Source organism: Priapulus caudatus, unplaced genomic scaffold (genome assembly GCF_000485595.1).
Source record: "Priapulus caudatus unplaced genomic scaffold, Priapulus_caudatus-5.0.1 Scaffold155, whole genome shotgun sequence".
Lineage (NCBI taxonomy): Eukaryota > Metazoa > Priapulida > Priapulimorpha > Priapulimorphida > Priapulidae > Priapulus > Priapulus caudatus.
Window position 1 is genome coordinate 182,931 of NW_014577216.1, and position 13,890 is coordinate 196,820.

Sequence of the window (13,890 nt, forward strand, 5' to 3'; positions counted from 1 at the left end):
TTTGACTTTCATTTCATATTTATATCATATATGTAAATGGTAATACTTCTAGTCTATGAGTGTGCGTCTTTCTGACGGGGAAGGAGGGGGTGGAAGGGACGTACAAACACATGCACATACACACATACGCACATGCACGCACACTCACATATTACATGAGGTGAATCCCTCGAGGACACGGGGGCAGTCGGTTTTTGCTACGTGGCGGGCGGTGTGCTGTGTGAGTAGGCGGGGGGGGGGGCAGGAGTTACTGCTATGTGGAGCGTGTGTCGCCGTAGCGAGAATACGAGAGGGGTACGACGTGTGTCCTGGGGAGAGACGGTGGCATATATAGGTGCCCTATACTTCAGATCTCTCTACCTCTACCTATCCCATCTTTCATTCGCTTTGTCTCTACCCGTTATTTACGATTCCCCATCGCTCGTTCTCTTCCTATCACAAATGGTATCGACCACGGCATACATGGTAGATGACCGTACTATAGACATATACGGTGGCACTATAGTGCTGCCTATACTAGTATATTATAGTATATATAGTGTTGTATAGAGACGGTGTTGCTACGTGGAGCGGTTGTCTTCTGAGAGACAGGAGTTTGCTAGGTAGAGCGTGTCACCGCAGAGACCATCGATGGGAGACTATCTATGTCTAGACTATGGGACATCTCCTGGAATGCCCCCTATTACCAGAGCCCTGTAGACCTGGAGGTTTCAACCCACTGTTGCCAGGTCCTATGTGCTGCCAGTGCTAGATCGAGGTACGATGTAGTGACCGAGAAGAAAAAAGAAAAGAAGAAGAAAGAAGAAGAAGAAGTCGTGGGCGATACCATTAGCAAGAGGGGTGAGGAATCTTAAGGAGAGGTATCTCGCCTCCGTGAAATACTATAGGTATATTATGCATATAATACTCGGCGTGTGCGTCGTTCATTACGCGTTCGTGCGTGCGTCCATTCCGTCGTGTGTTCATGCGGGTGTGACCATGCATATGCGTCTCGACGCTGTGCGCGTGCGTGCGTGCGTTTCATGCATGCGTACTGGTCTGGATCATGCATGCGTCGTTCGTGTACCACCAAATACGTGCGTGCGTCGTTGCATGCGACGGGTGTGATCATGCCATGCGTACGGTGATCATGCATGTGTGCGTGCGTTCACAATGTCGTCGCGTTCATGCGGATTGCAGGCGTGCGTTCATTGGCATGCGTACGTGCATGTGCACCGCGTGCGTTCAGCCATGTGTGCGTGGTTCATGCATGTCGGCGTGCCATGCATGTGGCGTCGCGTTCATTGCATGTGTCGGCGTTCAGCGTGATCGTTCGCTTGCGTTCATGCATGAGTGCATTACCTCTCTCTCTCGTGCTGTGTTGTTTGTGTGTGTGTGTGTGTGTGTGTGTGATGGTGTGTTGTGTGTGTGTGTGTGTGAGAGTGTGTCTCCGTTGTGCGCGCGCCGCGTGTGTTATATCGCCATCATCTATCTTATCTATCTATCTATCTATCTCTCTCCTCTCTCTCTCTCTCCTCTCGCTCCTCTCTCTCTCTCTCTTTCTCTCCCCCTCTCCTCCTCTTTCTCTCTCTTTCTCTCTCTCCTCCTTTCTCTCTCTCTTTCTCCAGCCATCTCTTCTCGCCTCGCTCCCCTCTCGTCTGTTGCCCGTACTTCTCTCACCTCCCTCTGTCATCGTACCCCGACACATGAACCTGCCACACTATTGTGCAAGCTGTGTTTCGGCTAATGATAAAGAGTCTCGCGCCCGAGAATGCACAAAATGTTGGAAATATCAATAATTACGTTATGTGCTGCTTCCGTCCATACCAGCGTGTTGTGTTCACGTTAGTGTGCACGTTGCGTATCCTTTATTGACTTAAAAAAAGTATTAGAGGACGTTAATATGACATTTTACATTTCGAGGGCGAAAAAGTTGAGCACCATGAAAAAACGGCCTAGCCACCGGTGTCATACTACCGTACTATTTATACCCTTCTTATGTTTTTCTTTTGCAGGCTCACTGTATGTCAGGCAGTAGGCTGAGCAAATGCACTGGGGGGGGCGTGGCGGATCCCATGATTTCAGAGGTTTAGTTAAAGGGTCTGGGCGTCCTCTCACACTGTAGATAGCAGGGATGTATTTGAGGCGACTTTAAGTACATGACAGCCTCATTGTCTTCATTTCTGACTACGGCAATTCTCTTTTAGCAGAACTTTTTTTTTTAAATTTTGCTTCAAAATCTAGGGGGCAGCTGTCCCCCTTGCCCCCCCCCCCCCGCAGCTACGGCCCATAAACGGGTAGAGACAAAGCGAATGAAAGAGGGGTAAGTAGAGGTATAGATCGTAGAGAAATAAGGCATAATAAGGTAGAGACAAAACAGACAGGAAGAGAGGGGGAAGTTAATTAGGAGAAAGATTGCGAGAGAGAGAGAGAGAGAGAGAGAGAGAGAGAGAGAGACGATGACGAGAGAGAGAGAAGAGAAGAAGAAAGTTGTGTGTCGTGTGTGCTGTGCGTAATGCCCAGAGAGAGAGAGGGAGAAAGTGAGTGTGTGTGCGCCGATACAGAGAGAGCAGAAGAGAAGGAGTGAAGAGATGAGAAGAGAAAGAGAAGATTTGTGTGTGTGTCGTGTGCGTAGTGCTGTGTGGCGGGTGTTGTGTGTAGTGTGGTGTGTGTCGGACCTGTCGTGTGTGTGTGTCGTGCGTGGCGCCGCGTGTGTGTTGCGAGAGAGAGAGAGAGAGAGACGGAGAAAAGAAGGAAAATGAAGAATATCCACCGTACTAATGATGTCGTGGGCGAAACCTTGAGCGAGAGGAGAAGGCAGCGAGGGAAAGGGATAACAGATATAAAGAAAGAAGCGCAGGAAAGACACCCGATGGTGAGAGATTGCGAGAGAGTAATACCCCCGTCACACTGGACGGCGACCATCCGCGACCGTACGGCGACCAGAAAACTGTACAAGGTCGCCGGCAAACGCGAACACAACGCTCGAGAAAAATTCCCAACAAATTACAAACGAAAAAAACCTGTGCGATCATACCGCGTTCTCACGGCGCGCCCGCCACGACCTCTCCGCGCTTATGGCGTTTCTATGAGATCTATGGACTTGCAACGGCGATCACCGGCGTTCCCGCGCGCTCTCACCACGCCTCATGGGGTCTTACCACGCTCTTCTACGTGGTATCGCGACTGCACGGCGACCTCACGGCGTTTCTACCACGTTCTTCACAGCGACTATATAAGCTGGTCAGATTTTCGGAAATTTTAACTGTATAGTTGGCGTTTGCTGAGTAGAACACGGATGCGAAGAAACAAGCTACCAGAGGCCGAGCCGTGGCCGTGGCCGAGACAGATCGGCATGAAAACAGATCGGCAGATCGGATGAGACAGATCCATGAATTCGCCGTTGAAAATGTTACCATTTCGCAGCGTCTTTGCCACGCGTGTACTGCGCGTGTACTACGTTTATGGAGATGTTACGACGCTTGTCTCACGACCTTTCGCGACCCCACGCGTTCTCACCGCGTTCCAGGTCAGATCGCCGAACCTTGGCGTTTTTGAACATGCTCAAAACAACGCCGTGACTCGGCGATCATTGGCCGACCATGGCGACCACACCACGATGTCTGGCGTTTCCACCAGGCTTATACCACGCTATATGGCGACCTTGGCTCGCTATGGGCCCATTTTCCGCGCGCGTAGCAGCCCAGTAAGGACGCCACCCGGTGTGACGGGGTATTATGGGAGAGTGAGGAGAGTGAGGGAGAGTGAGGAGATGGAACGAGAGACAGAGAGAGGAGGAGGAGGAAGGGAATGTGAGATATTGTATGAAAAGAGAGGAAATAAAAAGAGAAGGCGGCAGAGGGAGAGAAAAACCTGTAGAAAGGGAATTTTTGCGTCATTAACCATGTGTCTATACGTGCTTATAATACGCACCGTGTGGGTGCCTAGGTGGATCGCTGTATCTTTCTGTGTGCTGTGCCGGTGTGACTGTGCACACGTGTGCGCCTCTTCCACCCCTCCTCCTAACACAAATCACACCGAACACGCGCACACTGGAGAGGTGCACAGAGGAAAGGAAAGGAATAGATAATTGTGAACGTCTAAACAAATGAAGGCCTGCACCCAGATAAAAAAAAAATTACAATTTCGACATGTGATTTAACAAATCAGCTCAACTTTATTCAACTTGATAACTTCACACAGGAACCAGCAAGTCTACTTTAACGTACGAAATACACATATATAGGGTGACTGTTCAGCACATCAAGTATACCATCGCACAAATAAAGATTTTAGATAAAAACTTTCAGGTCGAAACAACGCGCCAGCACAATATCTTGGTAGTAAGTGAGCTCATTTATTTCTTTTTTAATCTGTTGAAACCATAGAAATATATAGCGACACTACTACCTACACTACAGACACTAGTACAGTATACCTATACTATTTCTATGGTTGAAACAGATAATGAACAAATTGATTACTTCTCTCTTAAATTCGCAATCCTTTATATCTATATACTGCGTATAAATCCATTTTCGTTCATCTTTAAATATTGTGGATACACTATTTTTTTACATTTTCACAAAAATCAATTATATACAGTAAAACTAGTATATAAAGCCAACTCAAATGAAACAGCAAAGGGGAAGTGGGCTTTGGGGACACACTCCCGTCTTACAGAGGTGGGTTGGCTGTATAACTGCACACAAGAGAAAATGCATATGACCTTTATAGACAGGTGACCGTTCTATAGGTGTGACCGCTAACGCGTTTGACTGTGTTCATGTGGAACCGTATCAACCTTGGTTCCTGCTGTGATACACACTAAAGAAGAATTTTATTTGTTTTTTCGTGACAAGCTAAGGTTATAATATGAAAAAGATTGTCATTATCTACCCCTGATAATATTTATATGCAAGAACGGACTAAAACATTACCTTTATAGTAATCATCGACGCAAGAACGTCTAGTAAAAGTGTACTTTTTGCCTTTTCTTTGGCGCGCATGCTGAATGGAATAGAAGCAATATATATGAGGCATGAAGATAGTGTAAACATATCTATACTATTTACCATATAGATATGTTCACCAGCCAGGATAGCTGTAATTCACTCCCTTACACCAAGGTACAGGGTAAAATATCATATTAAGTTTCGCCAACTAAAGAATATAAGAAAACAAATATCTATATTGAGGGTTCGGGGTCTGTTACCTATTGCAGAGACCCATTGTCTTAATTATCGTAATACATATAGTAACTCAACAGAATTGCAAAAATAAATTATTATAACTAGCTGAGATAATACAACCATATGATGTAGACCAACATGTTGTCGTATCAATTCATGTAAGATATTAAACACAGCACAATATCTAGTTGCAATAATGATTTGTTGGAGAAGTTTAGACAGCTAATATTGTTATTAACAAAGTGGCGAAAATCACACACACTTACCAGAATATGGAGGGGGGGCACCTATATGGGCTTTCACTAAAATCAAATACTTACAGACTGTTTATGCCCTGTCTACATGACATTGTGCTTACAATTTATACATATATATACACAAACATGGATCATGCACTGATTAAATATTGATCACATATACATATAATATACCCGGTCCAAAGTGACAGCACAAACTGTTGGTAAATGTTTGTCTATGCTGCATGTCAAAACACCGACACACATGTTCATAGGCATTATGGTCAGTAAGAAGACGGCTGGACCACAGGTGTCCCACATCGCAACACCTGATATTTACCTACATCCACCATTTCAAATATTTCAATAGCATAACTTGAACGAATTTATACGACAGGTCAAACCTCAATTGAATCCGTAATCCAACCGTTTGGCAGCTTCGAGGATTCAGAATGAGGTGATTTCATTTGGCAGCCGTTAGCTTTATCTACTAATTTATTTATTTACGTGTCACAGTACAGTAACTTGTGCCACCACAGTAATACTGTCAAAAAGGGGTCGAGTAAGCCTAGGTTAGGTTTATACTCTCTACATACTACTTATAAGTTTCATCGGTATCAATAATAATGCAGTGTATGCATTATTTTGTCTCTCTTAACTTCAGGTTCGGTCCTTCGAAATTTTCACTAATCCAGAACTAGGATGGCCGCAAGCTTTCCGGACCAGGGAGGTCCAACATGTAGTTACATGTAGAATAACAAGAATTGCTATAGTACACGTAGTTACAAATCCAATTATAACAGATTTTGATCAAAATCACAAAACTGCTACTATTCGAAAACAAGGATGTCAACGTCAACACTGTCAATATTTTTTCGATCACTCGTGTTCTCTCTAGTCGCTGCATGTTCCATCAAATCACCGGACGATGTGTGGATGCAGGCGCATCACAGCATGGTGGTCTTATTCCCACTGTTCGCCGCTTGATTCTCTTCCAGTAGCCGATTAGTGCTGCAGGAGGAACCGTAGCTCTCCCCGCTCACTCGGTCCACGTCGGGCGTGCCCGGCAACCTAATGCAGTCCTTCACCGCAGCCGTGCCTGTACGTAGAGCGATAAACATGAGATCAGCAGTTACAAACCCATACCTGAATACCATAGCAACATCTGAAGCTGTCCATCTGAAGGTTTTTACTTACGCTGATGATTTATGATCAAAACCAAACAAGTTTCCGATGCTAGAATTAACATCTATAGAATTACGATAGAAACCTATTTTGATCAGTTAAAACTATTAATCATGTTGAGAAAGATGAAATAATCTCCATGTGGGTAAAGCTTAAAAAACCTGATAAATCATGTGGATTTGATCAAAATAATGTTTCAGTGCATCTTTTTATGATTGTGATCATGATCAGATCAAATTCGTGACACTTGCACCCGCGTACTGTGACGTACACGTGCTGTGCACATTAAGCGCAAACGTACAAACCTGATGGAATACTGGTCTTTTCCGGCACCTGTCTCGGCGGTTTGCTACTCTCTAAATCCTCGGTATGCGTCTGTTTCGCTTCCTGATCCTTAACAGCTTCCTCTTCCTCGGACCCCACCTCGGAAGCAGCACCATCGACGTCCCCCTCCTCCTCCTCCTCCTCCTCCTCTGCCTCCTCCTCCTCGTCCTCCACTGTGCGCTTCGCAAACCTCGTGTGGCGTGGCTGCTGCATCTCGTCCACGATCTCCACCCTGTCCTCCTCGGGAAGAAAGAGCACGGTACACTCGCTGCTCTCCTCCTCTTCCTCCTGCTCCTCCTTCGTGTCACGCTTCGCCGTCGACTTCCCCGCGCGTGACGCGTCCTTCTCCGGCGTGCGCGCCACTCCGGACATGATGACCTCGGGCGTGTCGCCGCCGCCACCTCCGGGCGACTCCGCCGCGCCGCTCTCCGCCGCCGCCGCGAGACCCAGCGTCAAGTTGCGGCCGGGCTCCTGCGAGGCGACGTCGCCGTTCGGGACGCCGAGGCGCGCGCGCTCGGGGCTGCGGTACGACGGTGGCGCCGCCGCGACTCCGCCGGCCTCCGTGCGCGGTGCCGGCAGCGACGGTTCGCGTTGCCGCGATGACTGGCTCGGCCCGTTGAGCGCCTCGATGAGCGAGATCGCTTCGTATCCCGGCGGCACACCCGCGTCGTGCACCGCCGGTCCCGAGGAGTCCTCCGCCTCCGACGCGGGCGGCGGCGGTGGCGCCACCCCGGCGACCTTCTTTCGGAGCGCTCGCATCTGCAGGAGCGCGCGGAACGGCGACCGGCATATCGGGCAGTTGTTCGCCTGGTAGCGCAGCGAGTCGGCGCAGCAGTTGCAGAGGCACAGGTGCCGGCAGGGCAGGATGAGCGTGTCGCGCACCTCCGACATGCAGATGACGCACTCGGAGCCGTTGTCGTCCACGTCGTCCTCGTCGCCCGCTTTCGCGCCGCTGTCGGCGTTCTTGTTCTCGATGCCGTATATCTCCTGCAGCAGGTAGCAGAGTCCGTCGACCATCTGCTTCTGCTTGAGCGGCTTCAGCGAGAAGGCGCCGTCCGACGAGCGCTCGACGTAGCAGAACGTGATGTGCGCCTGCCGCGAGAAGTCCTCCGTCTCGTCCGTCACGCACTGCACGACGACGGGAAGCACCTCGCGTTCGGGGCTGTAGTTGAGGTCGTCGTCGGCGTGCCGCGACGGATCGAACACGTGCGACGTCTGCGCGAACTGCTGGTTGGCGCCGCGCTTGTAGTGGTAGGTCTCGGAGTTCATCGCGGGGTCACGCGGATGGTAGACGACCATGCCGTTCGCGAGCTCCTCCGTCGCAAAGTAGTAGATGGTGATCGCACAGCGCACGTCGCAGTCGAACGTGAACTCGATGTTGTAGCGAGTGTTCGGCTCGGTGTTCAGCGCGGTCTCATCGCCGCTGGCCTTCGGCGTTTCCGCCGACCTGCAAGAGTGAGAGAGGCGAATCGTGCAATCAACGTATTAGCCAGGGAGCCGTGCAGCTGTGATTTGCACGGTCAGTTTTGAAACTGCACGGCCAAAAAAATTTTAACATTTAAAAAATTCTTACAAATTCTTCCAGGTGGACCCCCCTGTACACCCCCAATACTCCCCCCCCTCGTGAACGCCTACGGCGGTCTTGGCTAAGACACAAAAAAAAATTGCACTCCCAAATATTTTTTTCCGCACTCCCACAATACTCATTCCTGGCTAACACCCTGCGTGCAATACATTTACAATACATATATATATATACAAAATAACATAGCTCACATTGATTATATCATGCTTATCCTATGCATACATACACACATCATCACGGTATATATGCATCACACATGATGTTATAACAGAAAGTATTTCTGAATCGCTATAAGCCATGTGTACAATTAGGTACATCTACGCAGACAGCAGTCTTCGCGAAAAACTTTTTGAGCCACTTAACCTTCGTAGTCTGTAAAATGTACGTGCCCGAATGACATTCTAGTTGCCCATGTAATTTGCATAAATGTTTTTGGAATATTGAGTAAAGAATTGTACACCAAACAACTTCTAGATGCCATTCGTTTCCGGTGTCAACATTTTGTGATTTTAAATTAAAAACCTTCCGCTGACCTGCGAGAGAGAGCGGTGGTGAATCATGCAACTATGTACTATGTACTGTACTATAGCGCGTACGGCAACACAAGTGTATTACTCACACCCGGCTTACGGGATTTCACTCCCGCGCGGAATTTTCTAAATTCTCTATTCAATTTTCTAATTCGGACTACTAAATTCTGAAAAAGAGAATATGAACTTACTCAGAACTGCATATGTTTTTTTTTAAAGAATCAATAGGTTTTCATAAACTGACATACTCAATCACCATGTCAGACTCGATGTTATGTTACACCTGATAGAAATGTAGGATTGATGTATATGTCACGTGTGAATAATTAACCATGAATTAAATAATTATATCGTTTACTTCATATTAAAAATTTAATTACACAAACTGTTTCTATAATATTACTGTCAGTATTAGCTTTACCTAGAACCAAATCTACTAACTAGAAAATTAGCAGACATTCAAACTTACTTATGTACAGGCTTCTCATTTTCATTTATTAAAGTGGTCAGCAAAACATTTCAAATTTTAAAATGATGCTTTTACGTATATTAGTCACACAGCTGCGAATCTTACCTCACAAAGCGCACTGAATCTTTCCGAATGTTGACCAGGCTTTTGAGAGTCTTTATTGGCTCATTGGCTTGCGGTGCAGGATATGGGAAAGGAGTTGGTCGGTTTCCTAGGAAGTTAAGGTCTGCATTCTCACCAAAGAGGTATGCTTCTGGAGGAGTAGTGTCAAATCTTTCACCTCCCATGATGAAATGACTGCCAAAATAACACCCTGTAAAACAACAATTATTGCAGCGTTTCAAATCAGCACTCTCCTAGCTGACAAAAAGAATGATAATAAAGGTGGGCCACAGCATTTCACCACTATGTCGCCCAAACTGCTTCAGACATTTCAATAAACGAGTGACACTACACTTCATCAGGTACCAGATCGGAAAAAAAACACAAATTTCGGCAATTGCACTGCAACAACAACGCATTTAAATTCTCTTTTTTCCCCCGGATGATTCCAATCTGGAACAACATACCCATGGGTGTTGTGGAAGCAACTGATGTTGACACTTTCAAATCAAGGATTCACTCCCACATGCAAGCAAACCCGAACACAGCAAGAAGACACCTAGTACCATTGCACTCATATTATTATTATTATTATGCACCTGTTGTTTGTTTATTGGGTTTATCCCTGAAGGCACTTACTACCTTGTCACTATATCCAGTGCAGTGGACACCGACAAGTACGAGAACATAACATAACATAACACGACACAAGCAGTAATGTTTTCAGGAAAACATTAAAAATGTCATACTGACATCATCACAAAATAAATAGTTGAACGCATCCGGAGGATCCTGGCATTGGAGCGACCCATCATTACCCATTAGCACCCAACTCCTGCTGACTGGACACCTCTCCCATTCCTCCGTGCAGAAGACTGTTACATAGATCAAACCTCAAAACATGGTCCGACTGTACATGTTTATGATATTACATTGCGTTATCATGCATTGCAGGTACGTATTTCTTCACTACATGCTAAACGCCCAACCCTACTCCTGTTCCTGGCTATTACAGATAAACTATCTACAAGTACAATTACTAATGTATATAACATGTGCAAAACATATGTTACAACACGGTACACCTGCACTTACCAGAGTATGATAATAGTTACTACTCTGAAGAGAGGCCATTTTCTGCACGCAGATCTGAGGGAGATAGATACCCTAATGTAACCCTATAAAACTCAGACACGGGCCCTGCATGTATATCATATGCAGCCAAGGCTATACAGTAGAGCAGTGTAAACCGACCAGGCTCTCCGACTGTTACACGGCGGAGGAGCCTGACACCCTTCCATACGAAATGCCTGGTAGCTTGAAAACAAACTCCGAATTTCGTAAAATTTCGTAAATAAAACAATGTATTACCACATTTGACCTCACCTGTTACATGTTGCAACTATCACTACACTTCTTAATTACTATTTACCTCGAAATACACGTTAAAATAAGAGAATTTCGAACAGCTATACTATTTGAACGTTGTAAAACGCCATTCTGGATGTTCTTATGTCTCTTTTTGTACGCGAAAATTCACGAACTTACGCTACGTATTATGGGATATCTATGGGAAAATAGCGGCGTTTTTTGAGTTTTATCTTATCAATTTATAAACAATTACTCGCTGACACGTAAGTACATGCTCAGTAATAGCGCACATATAATAAATCGAGGCGTGGAAGTACAGAGAAGCTGTAAGAATCATAAAAAGTGAGATAATTTAACATTAAATAGCAGCGCACGTGCTGCCGAACAAAATTCTAATGCGTCGGTTTGTGATCTCTCGCTACGTAGTGTTAAGCGAGATAGGAACTTGGGGCTATAGAGCAGTGGAGGTTTAACTTAGGGTAGCATGAATCTGGATAGTCCGAGATTCCTCTGACCAACGCCCACACCGACGATTTTGGTCGATTTGGTGTGGGTTAGTGTACGAGTCCCATGCCCATGGGCATGGGCCATCACAAGGGAGTCAGAGTACTAAGTAGGTATGAATTAAGTTAGAAAGTTCATTAAACGCAGTCGTTGACAGACCTCTGACCGTTGACAGATCATTAATAAAAACTCGGATAACATCCCTGTGAGGCTGTGTAATGTGTATGAAAAAAAGTAGAGCAAAACAAACGAAATGACGCAAACAACAACATTGATTGAACATACGAGTCACGACTGCGTAATTGAACTTCGCACCTGACTTCGGAGGGTATCTATACGCATTATGTGTCGTGATATCCACTTCTTCGACACCAGCGTTCTGTCGGCTGGCTAATGCACCCATCTTCAATGACTAGCACGCAACTGTTTATATATTTAGTGTTAAATCTCAAACAATCAACACAAAAAGCTGAGATTTAGAAACCCAAACACGAAAGCGGATATTGATACCAGTCGACCTTTTGCGAGATAGTGCTGCCACCCCACCGTCATAGTCATAATCGGGACTTGGCAATAGTAATATTTACCAAGAGAAAATACTTAGATAAGAACATTTTAACTTATATTTTTAAAGTTTGGCAATAATAAAAGAGTTCTATATGACAGTAGATTTTTGATAAATATTGCAGAAACTTGCTCTTAAATAAGGTTAACGGTTGTGAGGTGGCGGCATACGTCGGTCAAAAACAGCAACTTTCTACCAGTAGTAGTACGACTGTACGATAGTCTATAGACAATGGCGACCGTCTGTTTTGGCAGCAAAAAACAGAAGTTAAATAATTCTGTTGCATCAGTATGCTGCAATAATACTGCAATTCATCCTAATAACATTCCAAACGGCACAAATGGCTGCGGCCATATGGTTGTGTGCCGTGAAATGTGTAACTTTTGTTTTGATGTACTGTATTGTCATCTTCATGGATACGACCCACCCCGAAATCCTGGATTCACGAACGAAGCATAGTAAGTTAGCAACTTAGCTGTATAACTACTCTTACTAATATAAGATAAGATAAGATAAGATAAACTTTATTTTCATCGGTATGTGGCAAAATACATAACTAACATTGAGGTATAACTCAGCTCTTTCAGCCGATAGCGTATCAACAACTAATAGCAATACAGTAGTTTTTACAAAACAGTATTAAGAATTTCACACAATAAAAACAAATTACAACGCTGACAAACTGCGACACAGACAAATGAAGATAAAATAAAAGTAATTTCAAGTGTGAAAGTGCAGGCAGAGGCTGTACACAAAAATGCCTGTATTGCCGGAGAGAATTAATAGTAATTTACATAGACTGCGCAACACGGCATTCCGTTACCATTCACCAGAGCATATAACAGGAAGAGGCGTACAACGGTTAAAATGCTGGAATACATGATTGCAGCTATTAGTCGAATTAATAACTGTCCCGGTTTTATTTTGACGATTCCTTGGCAGTAATTATATTGATCAGCGTGTCCTACCTTGTTCATATAAAACAAAGCATGTCCCTACGATGCCTACGACTGAGACTATATAAGCGGGTGAATAATCTGGTATTTTCGCCGACACCGACGTTAGACGACAGTTTAGTGTTACTGTGACGCGACTCTCGAAAGTCTATAACTTCGGGAAACCGCGTGTTCTGCGTCAATTGATTGACAAATGAATGAAAGTGACCGTCTGGTTATCTCGATTGCTCATTGGTGATGACTCCCACTGTGCCCACCTCACGCCCACCCACCTGCGATGTAAGTAACTCTGGTAGTTATGACGTGAGTTCAGCGCCACCATGGCGCTACACAGGCGGGACCGGAAGCAACACACTGGCCACAGCTGTGGCCGTTACACTCGACCACACGATAGAGAGGGCGCAGTTCTACTAGTCCTCTGATTTCGGAGTTTCAGGCAGAAAAACCAGATTTTCATCGCCTCCATATATCTCGCCGTTTAGGGCGATGTACAGGGACAAGCGGATTTGTTTTATAGAACAAGGTAGAACAGCTGATCAATATAATACTGCAAGATTCGTCCAAAGTATAGCCGGGAAAGTTTATAAGTGCGACTAATACTCGGCAAAATAGTTTCAGCAATCTTCTACCGGTTGTACAACTTCCTTCTTTATGATGCTCTATGATTTCCACTTTATAAGTTTTGTTAAACACCTTGAGTACTCTACACTATTGTAAACATTGTGGTAGTTCATTCCATAGGTTGGCACCATAGTAACAAAAAAATTTTTCCCCATATGTTACAGTTTTAAAACGTCGGACCTTTACATTTTTACTGCGTAGATTATAACAAATATCTTTAGGTGAGATATAATTTGACAGATAGGATGTACAGTGTCTGGTTAGGATTTTG

At 45.2% G+C, this 13,890-nt stretch overlaps 1 protein-coding gene across 1 annotated transcript; it reads right to left on the minus strand.

Annotated features, from left to right (window-relative positions):
- Positions 1-4,131: 4,131 nt before the first annotated feature.
- On the minus strand, positions 4,132-12,001 carry LOC106806353 (probable E3 ubiquitin-protein ligase MGRN1). The gene is made up of 4 exons (XM_014808261.1): positions 11,793-12,001; positions 9,606-9,813; positions 6,898-8,363; positions 4,132-6,506 (listed from the first exon to the last, which is right to left on the minus strand). Exons 1-4 carry the CDS (start codon positions 11,878-11,880, stop codon positions 6,355-6,357), a joined length of 1,914 nt encoding a protein of 637 aa, XP_014663747.1. The 5' UTR covers positions 11,881-12,001; the 3' UTR covers positions 4,132-6,354.
- Between the last annotated feature and the right edge of the window lie 1,889 nt (positions 12,002-13,890).

Excerpts from the sequence above, each read along its gene's own strand:
- LOC106806353 (XM_014808261.1), bottom strand. The coding sequence starts at position 11,880 with ATGGGTGCATTAGCCAGCCGACAGAACGCTGGTGTCGAAGAAGTGGAT. Across the intron at positions 9,814-11,792 it reads TAGATACCCTCCGAAGTCAG|GGTGTTATTTTGGCAGTCAT; the intron begins GTGCGAAGTTCA and ends GTTGTTTTACAG. Across the intron at positions 8,364-9,605 it reads GATTCAGTGCGCTTTGTGAG|GTCGGCGGAAACGCCGAAGG; the intron begins GTAAGATTCGCA and ends TCACTCTTGCAG.